The sequence below is a fragment of the Nycticebus coucang genome, chromosome 11, assembly GCF_027406575.1.
Source record: "Nycticebus coucang isolate mNycCou1 chromosome 11, mNycCou1.pri, whole genome shotgun sequence".
Taxonomy (NCBI): Eukaryota; Metazoa; Chordata; class Mammalia; order Primates; family Lorisidae; genus Nycticebus; species Nycticebus coucang.
Genome location: NC_069790.1, coordinates 106,340,688 through 106,351,759, shown reverse-complemented (window position 1 = coordinate 106,351,759; position 11,072 = coordinate 106,340,688). Strand labels below are relative to the sequence as shown.

Sequence of the window (11,072 nt, the reverse complement as noted above, 5' to 3'; positions counted from 1 at the left end):
GTCTTCTTTTTTTTTTTTTTAGAGACAGAGTCTCACTTTATCACCCTTGGTAGAGTGCTGTGGCGTCACAGCTCACAGCAACCTCCAACTCTTGGGCTTAGGCAATTCTCTTGCTTCAGCCTCCTGAGTAGCTAGGACTACAGGTGCCTGCCACAAAGCCCAGCTTTTTTTTTTTTTTTTTGCAGTTAGGTCACCCTTGGTATATGGGGCTGGCACCCTACTCACTCAGCCATGGGCGCTGCCCAATTCTAAGGCAAGCTTTACAGCAATATAGAGGGAACCTGTGAATTACTGCATGGGTCATAGTGGGCCACTTCCAGTTCTCAGAGGTGCTCATGACACCTTATAGAACTGACTATCATAAGAAAAGATTTATGTAATAAAGGCTATGGTCACTGTTGCTCTGTACCGGGCCTATAACTTGGTGCCATCTATGAACCAGGGAGCGGGCCCTCACCAGACACTGAATCTGCCCGTGCCTTGATTTTGGACTTCCCAGTTTCCAGAACTGCAAACACATGAAGGAGGAAAGGCAGATATGCTTGTGGCTACCTGGGAAAAGACATTCCAGGTAGAATAAAGAGCTTGTGCTAAGGCTCTGAGGAGCTAGCTGCCTTTCACTGATGAGAACTCTAATCTTAGCTGGTTTTACAGGCTCTGGTGTGGGAAGTCCCAGGGCAGATGGGGGTGGGGAGAGGTGAGAAAGCCATGGTTGTAGACTTCAGATGCCCTTAGACTAGAGAAATCTAATTCACAGTTTTCCTGTAGGTACAAGTTTTGGTGATTGCTACTTGTCCCAGTTTCCCAAGTGCACTTTTGATGATCTGGGATCTCAAAGTAGGACTTAGTCTCCCAGTTGTCACAGAGGTGACTCCTTTCTCTTCCTGCCTTTGGGTCAAGACTGGTTGGTTGCCTGGGGGATATACAGGTGGAGACAGGTAGAGCAGGCAGAGCCCAAGAAGTGTTTGCCTTGTCTTGCTGTGGCTTGCTGTTTGCTATGTTTTCAGGTTTCTCTACTGCAGATCACAGCCTCTGGAGCTGAATTTCTTTCCATATAGTAGGTCTGGCTAGTAGGAGTGGAGAATTTCCATATAGTAGGATTGTACAGGATTGGAGTGTCTGAGCAGAGTGGTAGTAATGATTCTGAGTTGTTTTTAATACTTTGACAAACACATTAGAGGGAAAGAGAAAGGTATTAACATTTATTGTATTTTACCCGTAGGCCATTCATTGTGCTAAGTGTTTCACATAAAATATCTTATTAAATCTTCATTGCTACTCTGCAAGGTTGGTATTATTGTCACCATTTTACTGATGAACAAAGTAAGACTCAAAGGCATCGGCTATTTTCCTGCTTCTAAAAATATGTACCCTTTGTAAAAACATTGATGTTTTATTGTTTGAACAATTAAAAAATAAAGTTAAAAACAGGGCCAGGCATAGTGGTTTATGCCTATATTCCCAGCACTTTGGGAGAATGAGGGGGGAGAATTGCTTGAGGTCAGGAGTTCAAGACCAGCATGGGTAACGCAGCAAGACCCCTCTCTACAAAAAAAAAATTAGCTGGGTATGGGAATCCCCAGCCTGTAGTCCCAACTACTTGGGTAGCTGAAGCAGGAGGATTGTTTGGACTCAAGAGTTCAAGGTTGCAGTGAGCTATGCTGGGGCCACTGCACTCCAGGCTTGGTGGCAGAAAGAGACCCTATCTCAAAAAAAAAAAAAAAAAAAAAAAAAAAAACAAGTAAAAACTAGGAAGTGAAAGTCTCTCATAGTCTCAGATCACTCCAATTAGTAATGTTGGTATCCTGCCCCCGCCCGGGATACCAAATCCACAGATGTTTAAGTTCCTGATTTAAAATGGCTAGTATTCGCATATAACCTAAGCACATCCTCCAGTATACTTTAAACCACCCCTAGATTGCTTATAATACTTAATACGACGTAAGCGCTAGGTAAATAGTTGTTGTACTGTAATTTTTCATTTGTATTTTGTTGTTGTTGTTGTTGTTTAGACAGAGTCTCACTATGTAGCCCCCGGTAGAGTGCTATGGTCTCACAGCTCACAGCAACCTCAAACTCCCGGGCTCAGGCGATTCTCTTGCCTCAGCCGCTGAAGTAGGTGGGACTATAGGCGCCCGCCACAATGCCCTGCTATTTTTTGGTTGCAGTTGTCATTGTTGTTTAACAGGCCAGGGCTGGGCTCGAACCGGTCAGCTTTGGTGTATGTGGCCGGTGCCCTACTCATTGAGCTCCGGGCGCCGAGACTTAATTTGTATTTTTAAATTTTCAGCCCGCTTCATTGAATCCTCCGGTATGGAATCCGAAGATATGGAGGGCCGACTGTAAAGCTGGTGTTTGCTCTTCCTGAATTTTTAAAATGTACACATATACACGTACATACCTTTTTTTCCCTCCCAAGAAACTAGGACGACAGTATACACACTGCTATGAAACGTGCTGTTTTCCTCTTAGGGTGCATCTTAGTAGAGTAAATCTTGCTGTGCGGTCAATTAGTCTTATTCATAAAAGCTGGGCTTTGGGACGAGTTCGCGATCTCTAATGGCACACCTGATTGTGTGACTTCACGCACTTCATTTTATCTCTTAGTACTCCTGTCTCCCCCATTTGCAAAAGGAGTGCAGGGGACGGGGATTCTGTGACTTCATGCCACTACTCAGGGCACCTCACCCCCTGCCCGCCTCGTGACTCTCTGGCTTGTTCTCCGGGTCCAGTCCTATTTGGCTTGGGCAGCAGCCGCCACTTTCATTAACTCGGATGACAAAGCTGCGGGCAACGCTGCCAGGAAACTCAAGAGAGGATAGCCTCACCAGCTGCCCCCGGGTACCGTAACAATGACGAGGAGAGATTGGGCGGAACTGGGATCTGGGAAGTGGGCGGGGCCTCAGGCTGGCGCGCGCAGTGCGTGAGGGCTGGTAGGGCGGCCGCGGTGTGGCGTATTTGGCGCCCGCGCCCGGCCCCGCCCCTCCTCCTCGAGACCCCGCCCCTCTGTCCCCTGCTGAGCTGCCTCTGAAGGCGCTGGCTCAGTGATGGCGGAGGCCGTGGAGCGCACTGACGAGCTGGTCCGCGAGTACCTGCTTTTCCGTGGCTTCACGCACACGCTGCGGCAGCTGGACGCCGAGATCAAGGCGGACAAGGAGAAGGGGTTTCGGGTGAGGGGCCGGAGGGCGCGGCGCAGGCAGAGGCTGCCCCAGGGGGCCCGGGAGCAGGCTTCCCCTCAGCACTGCCCTCCGGGGCGGGAGCGGCGCTGTCCCTGGGTCTCTTGCGGCAGGAGGCGAGGGGGGCCCGGAGACATCAGCGTTTTCGGCCCTCAGATGGACGTGACTTGCCCGAAGTTGCTCAGCGAGTCATGAGCATCGCCGAGGCTGGAGCTCTGATGCCCTGACTCCTGGTCCAGGGCTCTGTTCTCTGCCAAAGCCTCCCAAGCAGGTGCTGGCCGGTCTTTGGCCGGGGTGGCAGTGAGGTTTTAGGCGGAAGATTAGGTAGATGACTGAGTTTTGGCAACAGAAATATTTAAATGTTAGCTTGCAGTGATAGTGGAAGCAAAGGGGTCTGCAGTTCAAAACGTCAGTGGGTTCAAGTATCTGTGGTGTTTGTTTAAAATGGTCTTGTCAGCGACTCATTGGCAGTTTTGCTTCTACAGTTGAGAAAGACCTCATTGAACATTTTAAAACGCAAACTTCTCTTAGGTTTTCCATTGAGAGGGTTTTCCATTGAGAGATTTGAATTATATGTGTGTGATTTGTGTATTTGTATGTGCTGACTTCGGTTGGTGTTGGCTTTGAATTGAGGGAGGCGGTGAGCTAGAACAAGGTCACTGGAGAGGAGTTAAGAGAGAGGGATACTTGTCTTGCCCAAGTTAGTGGCAAAAGTGCATCATTTCGCCTCTCCAGCTGCAGTGGCCTGGTCTATTAAACAGGGCTGGTATTGGTATCCAAAACCTTTCCTAGATTGTATACTCTGGTGTAATTGCCCCTCACAAGGAGATGTCTTTTTTGGTGGACAACTCTGAGCAGCTAGCAGGGCTCTGGTGGAATTTGATGACTTGAAGGAGTCCATCAGTCTACCTCATCCTGAGTCTTGGAATACTGGAATTGTGGAGCTGGAGGAGAACTGTGAAAATTGCCTCACACTGTCTTGCTTCCCCCACCCCCTGGTTAAATGTCAGACAACTGAGACCACAGTTGAAGTGATATTATTACCAAGTTGGTCAAGTTAGTCAGAATCCAAGACCTGGAGCCAGATCTCTTTCTGGGCTAGAGCCCTTTTACACATGAAATTTCCGTGCTTGCTAGGAAATTAGAGAAATCAGACCACATATCTATCATCAAAAAATAAAAGCTGTTGCATCAATATATTTTGAAAATTTTATAGACTGCTAACTTAATACAATTTTTCAACATCCAGAAGCCACAAGAAAAAGAAAATGCTGTATTCTGTGAAGGGGAGTATTCACTTCTGTCTGTTACCAACTTCTCCACCCCATCTTTTTCTGATCAGGTGGACAAGATTGTGGACCAGCTGCAGCAGTTAATGCAGGTGTATGACTTGGCTGCCCTTCGAGAGTACTGGAGCTACCTGGAGCGTCGGCTATTCAGCCGCTTGGAGGATATATATAGACCCACCATCAACAAGCTGAAGACTAGCCTATTCCGCTTTTATCTCGTTTACACAATCCAGGTGCTTGATTCAGGGGCTCTCCTTCCCTTGATGGAGAGAGCTCTGATCCAGGAATAGGTTTTCTTCTACCCCTAGGGAGGACTGTGTTGCTATAGGAAAGAGTAGAATAGTCACTGTGCAAATAGTTTTTGACTTTTTTCTACTTTTTTCCCCTTATCACCTGTAGATCATCTGACTTATCTTCTCCATGCCTATTTCCTCTTATTTTAAGCATGTAAGCCTTGCTGGTATATTAAAGAATGTAAGTAGTGGATTAAAATTTGAGTAATACCTTTGTAGCTGACCTGGAGAATAAGATGCTTAGGTTATTTGTACATCAACTAGGAATTAATTTTCAGGATGGTATGTACCATTAGAACTTCTATTTAAACCAGCTTTGAAATTAGAAAGTCCTTGAGAAAAGAGTGATGATTTCCTTTATATTGTGCAGTTTGTAGATCTTGTTTTCCCACTTACTGGCAGGCTGACATGCAAAGGCTGTCTGCTGTGCAAGGATGAAGAATCTTACTCTGGACATCTGTATTTTCCCCCTCCTTTGTACCTCTTTTGTGTCTTGGCAGACAAACAGAAATGACAAGGCTCAGGAGTTCTTTGCAAAGCAGGCCACGGAGCTCCAGAACCAGGCTGAGTGGAAGGATTGGTTTGTCCTGCCCTTCTTACCATCCCCAGACACCAACCCCACCTTTGCTACCTACTTTTCTCGACAGTGGGCTGACACCTTCATTGTGTCCCTGCACAACTTCCTGAGTGTCCTGTTTCAGTGCATGCATATCCTTTCAGCTGCCTGGGGCTGTGGGCTCAGCCCAAGGCATCCAGGCCTTGTGATCAGTAGCCTGCTGCTCTTGATGCAGCCATTTCTTTTACAAAATGCCCAGGGATCATTGTCTTGGGTCACATGAGGGGGCTGGACAGATTGTGGTTGTTTTTGCCAGTAGGCCAGGGAATCATAAGTCTTCTGACACTGTGTTGCTGAAGTAATAGCTGACATGCATGGGCGGGGATGGTGGCCACAGCTGGGTGCTGGGCTGTGTCAGCGGGCACAGGGGGTGGGAGGCAGATGCTGCTTGTAGAAAGTGGCCAGCCTTGAGAGCACCCTTTCGGTGCCTGACATATGTCCCTGGGGATGTCAGTTGCCTTTGCTGGGATTAGGTGGCAGATGAAAACACTTCTTGGTTATGTCATGACCATGTTGGAACTTCTGCCTGTGTTTGTGTTTGGGTTACCGTCTCTGATAGTGACCTCAGTGTCCCTCACTTGCTGGACAATGGAGTAGCTTTAAGAATATACAAGAGAGAGAATGAGAATGTAGGCAATTTACAACCTAATGAATGTGCATTTTGTCTTGGAAAGCCTAAGATCTCTGGGCCTGGAGCATGCTCCATTGTTGGTGCTCTCTTGGCTGGAAATCTGGGGGAGGAGAAGGGAGTCTGGTTTGAATAGGGCTGCTTGGTGAAGTACTGATAAATTTGGGCGTTGTAGAGGCCTACCCACGGTATCTGTTTTGGACTCTGAGAGTAACATTTTCTGGTGGAGGGGGAAGGGTGCCTTTTCTGCCTCTACCCTTTCTTACTGTGTTGTGGATGAGTGTGAATTCTGCCCTTGCGAGAGCTTCTTTATTTCTCCCCCTTGCTGCCTCTCTTTATCCTGAGGGCTCTCCAGCATGACCTTGTGGGCTCTCTAGGGAGATGGAAACTTGCTCTTGAACTAGGTCACACACATCTGAGCTACAGTCTCCTACCCCAGTACTGAGGCCCCATCTGCTCTGCTTTTTCCTAACTAAAGCTGTCTGAGGCAGTCGGGAAAGACCGATACCCTAAGCTAGAACGTGGATGTTCTTGGGGTGGCTTATGGCCATGCAATCTGTGAAAAGCTTTCCCTCCCCGGTCTAAACCAGGGAGAAGCTCAATCTGAGAGGGGGAAGCCAAGTGGCTGATCCTTCTGCCTTGCTGTCTGCAAGTTTGTGGAGCCACTGGCCCCCAGGGTCACTTTTAGCTGAACGCCTGTACTGACTTCGATAAAGCTTAGACTGGCTGGGAAGCCTGCTGGATACTATCTCTTTACTTTTGGTTTTGGGAGCAAATGCTGAGGTTTAAGTTTATATCCTCTTTGTGGGTAGGGCAGGCTGACTGTCATGTGTCTGTGACTCTGTCTGAACAGAATCAGGCTAGACCTAGAGTGACAGGCCCAGCGACAGGGAGAGAGTGTTTCCCAAAGCTTGGATCAGCCCACAGCACTGATTCTGTACTCTTCTCTGTGTCTCACCTTCAAGTGTTTTGCTGCTGTGTCAAGTGGTTGGGAAGGACTTTCAAACGTTTCGCAGGCAGGCTTATTCTTTAACTTTGTGCACCAGTCCCTGTGATCCTGAACTTTGATGCAGAGTGTCAGAGGACCAACCAAGTTCAAGAAGAAAATGAAGTTCTGCGTCAGAAGGTTTGTTGTAAATAAGCTTGCTTCTAGGGAAGTACTTCTGCTTTTTGTGTATGAAGTCAGGTAATGGCAATGGAGGGCTGATTAAATAGGAAGGCTGAACTATTCTCAGATGAATGTGAGTCACCAGAAAGTCTGGGGTTTTAAAGACTTTGGTCTTTGAAAAGCAGAGGTGAGATCTTTATTTTAAATCATGCATATAGCATAAACAATGCAGTAACAATAATGTACTTTTTTTTTTTTTTTTTACAATAATGTACTTTTAAGGCGAAAAAGACCCCATGTACCCAGGCATCCTTACAACTAGCCTATTCTCCTATGTCCCTTTGTCTTCCCCATCCTTTTTCACATATAGCCATGTACATATAGTTTACAATCCAGATCTAATTTAATTGTTCCTACTCAGCTTTGTGTTTTTCTACTTTGATAAGATGATTGACCCAGAGGCCATATTTCCCTTTACATTTTGCCTGAGGAGCATTTCTACAGGTGGTATCGTCAGGAGAAGGAATATTATAAACTGTTCATGTTATGGGGCTTTAGTTGGTTTAAGGGTATGTACGTCTATTTGTAACTTTCTTCAGGAAAAATGTTAAAACTGCTAAAATTCATTTAAAAAAATTTTTTCCATGACAGTTCCAAAGCCTGATTTTGTAAGATTCCAAAGAGCAAAGCAGGATTGGGTGGAGCTATTTTTCTCAGTGAATTCAGGAAGAAGCGAGTCAAATAGTAAAAAGGAAGCAAGTGAAATGACAAAAAAAAAAGTGGGTTTTGGGTTTCTAATGGTTTTGGTTTTTTCACCTTGCTGTAGTCTAGTACCAGCAGCCACTTTTGCATTTTTCCCAAAGTTTCAACAAGCAGAGAGTAAGATGAGCACCTTAAGGCTGAGGGCAAGTGGCACTTTGAGGCAGTGAGGTTGGGTTTGCACGTGTGGTGTCTAGAAATCTTCCTTGGCAGAGGAGAAGTTACCTGAGATCCTCATCGGCTAACTCAGCCCCACCCCCATGTAGCTTTTTGCATTGCAAGCCGAGATCCACCGACTGAGGAAAGAGGAGCAGCAGCCAGAAGAGGAAGAAGCTTTGGTCCAACACAAATTGCCTGCTTATGTCTCCAATATGGACCGCCTGGGGGACTCAGAACTGTGAGTGTGCAGAAGGGTGTGTGGGTGGGAGGGCAGCCAGCTCCCTCCTTGCCTTTGTCCTCTGTCTTCTCAGTCTCAAGGTTCCTTCTGACCCTGCCTCTCTGTGGCCCCCCTGTGCTTGCTGAGGGAGCATTGCCACAGAGCCTCCTTGGCACACAGTTCTTGCTACAAAGCTCTGTGAGTAAGGCCCTCATGGCCTCTTAAGTCCTTTAGGAGATATTCCCAACCTCTGACCTCTGCCTCAGCTTGAGGGTGGGGGAACTGCACAGCTCTGTTGGAGGCCTGCACATCCAGATATGTGTAGCCTGAATAAATAAACACACACACAACCATTGTTGTAAAGTCTTGGGGAGTTTTGTGCCTTGTATATGGAAAGATGGGCTCCCACGGGTTGGCTGCATTCCTTAGTAGAAGCATACACCTGTCAAGGGTTTAAGGTAAGCAGATTGAGAAAGAGGTATTTGAGTGACCTGTACAAACAGCTAGTCAAAGTGGAAGCCAGAGGTGGTGGGTAATAATAGTGATTGAAGAAATACAGGCACAGACAAGTGACACAGTTAGCATTTGAGTCAGGATGCAAACCCAGACAGCAGGTTCCACATCTAGACCTACATGTAGCCAAATATTGCACCAAATGAAACTGCTCTAGTTTCTGAGCTGATGGAAGTACCAATGTGAACAAAAGATGTAATTTTAAAAATTTTAGTAGCTACATTAGTAAAGTAAAAAGAAACAAGTGAGTTTAGTTCTAGTGTTTTTTTAGACCATTACGTCCCAACTATTTCAATATGTAATGAATATAAACAAAATATTACACCTTTTTGCACACTAAGTCTTTGAATTCCGGTGTGTATTTTATACCTCCCGCACATCCTGATTTAGACTAACCACATTTCATGTGCTCATTAGCACATGTGGCCAGTGGCTCTCAGACGAGATAGCTTTGAGCTTTGCTGTGGTCCTCAAAGAAGAGTTGCAGATGTCATTGCTGTGCCAGATAAGCTGCCGGCTCTCTTTGTACAAGAAATGATACCTTAAGGATAATGCTGCCTTAAAGCCCAGGCTTCTGAATCCAGCTAGGGCCCTGGGTCATTAGCATTGTCCATAGCCCCAGAGGTCTGTGTCCTTGGTTTTCCCACGTTACACTCCAGTGACCCTGTGGTATATGCTCTTGACTAGAGCCATGGTGTGCAGCCAGCGAAATGCCTCCCTCTCCCATTCACCTCGAGTGGGCTTCCTGTCCTCGCTGCTGCCTCAGAGTAAGAAGAGCCCCTCCAGGTTGGCACCTGCCCAGGGGCCCTCTCAGGCTCAGAGCTCAGCCAAGAAAGAGTCTGTCAGTGGTCAGGTAAGTGCATGTGCCGCCTTCCTAACTCATGCCCAGAGCCCCTGACATCTCACTGTGCTACCAGACCTCCTTGTCAAGTGCAGATTGTCTGCCCTCCCCTTCGGACTGGTTTCCTGGCCACATCTCATTCCCTTTGTTCCTGCTTCCCTGCCTTTCCCCTCATGAAGTGATAGCTCTGCAAAATGGGAATATAGATAAGACTACAGTGGAGGAGCTGAGAGAACCAGGAGGAAAACCCACCTAGCGCATGTCCCAGGGCCCCCATCCTTGCCGCTGGCTAGAATTGCAAGTGCTGTGGCGTTTGAGGGAGTTGGCAGATGCGTGTGCACTGATTAAGGCAGTGCCAGACATCAGACGCAGGTCTCCTGACCCCAGTGGCTGCTCTCCTCTGACCGCTGCTTGCACTCCTGTGCCAACTCTCAAAGTCTGTGACACTGTGGTTGAAGTAGTGGATAGCTGAGGACAGACAGGAAGTGGTCTTTAAAGGTTACCCTTTTCATAAATTTCTTATGCCCTCACCTGGGCTTATGACTATATTTTGGAGGCTCAAATGTGAGTTCAAGCAATTCTGGAATTTTGAAATTTTAATGATATAAAGTAGTGTCTGGCTAAAGAGAAAATTAAAGAGTTACCTTTGAATCCACATGTTTCACCGGCAAGTTGGTATTTGCTGATTCCGCAAAGGATTTTCACTATTTTTTACTTCTATGGAAGATTGCAAAGAATTTCTTTGATGTCAGCTTATGTCTAAAACAGCCAGGTGTCCCACTAAGTAGTTTTCTTAGCAGAGATTGTCAGAATTCATTGCTTTCAGGAACACCTGCCAGAGTGAAAGTTGAACAGACTCCAGGGTTACACTTTATTGCTTGGATAGGGACACTTTCGCTTTTAAGGTGTTTTTATTAGCTACAGATACAGTAAGTCTGCAGAAAGGAAGCCTTTCTTCCTCCCTGCCACTCTTGGCTTGAGACCCATGGGAAGTGATGTAGCAGTTTGGGGCTGCCGGCTGTATCCAGGGAGGCAGGATCTGCTCCAAGCTGCCATTGGAACACAGCACTTGGGTTTAGTGTTGTTGTTGAGATGGAAACATTGAGTAAGACACCAGATCAGGAAAAGCATGGACTCCTTTTAAAATTTTACTTTTATTTATTTACTTAATTTTTGAGACAGAGTTTCACTTTGGCACCCTGGATAGAGTGCCATGGCCTCATAGTACACAGCAACCTCAAATTCTTGGGCTGAAGTGATCCTCTTGCCTCAGTTTTTCTATTTTTACTGGAGACGGGGTCTCACTCTTGCTCAGGCTGGTCTGGAACTCCTGAGCTCAGGCAGTCCACCTCCTCCCAGAGTGCTGGGATTACAGGAGTGAGCCGCCGCTCCCAGCCTAAAACTTTCCTTTTCGCTCTGGCTCCTTGTTTGGCATAGGTGCTCAGGTTGTTTAAACTTCCTCGGGATAATAAT

General features: G+C 46.7%; 1 protein-coding gene across 2 annotated transcripts in view; it reads left to right on the top strand.

The window, feature by feature from the left end:
- Nucleotides 1–2,993: 2,993 nt before the first annotated feature.
- The window catches only part of WDR91 (WD repeat domain 91), a 30,901-nt gene continuing 22,822 nt past the window's right edge, over nucleotides 2,994–11,072 (top strand). The window contains exons 1-6 of one of the 2 annotated variants that reach the window (XM_053609406.1): nucleotides 2,994–3,170; nucleotides 4,519–4,698; nucleotides 5,259–5,466; nucleotides 7,046–7,128; nucleotides 8,136–8,266; nucleotides 9,446–9,611. In XM_053609406.1, coding sequence (XP_053465381.1) covers nucleotides 3,048–3,170; nucleotides 4,519–4,698; nucleotides 5,259–5,466; nucleotides 7,046–7,128; nucleotides 8,136–8,266; nucleotides 9,446–9,611 — 891 coding nt within the window. In that variant the 5' untranslated portion in view covers nucleotides 2,994–3,047. The remainder of the gene's footprint in view (nucleotides 3,171–4,518; nucleotides 4,699–5,258; nucleotides 5,467–7,045; nucleotides 7,129–8,135; nucleotides 8,267–9,445; nucleotides 9,612–11,072) is intronic. The other variant, XM_053609407.1, reaches the window with a different exon arrangement.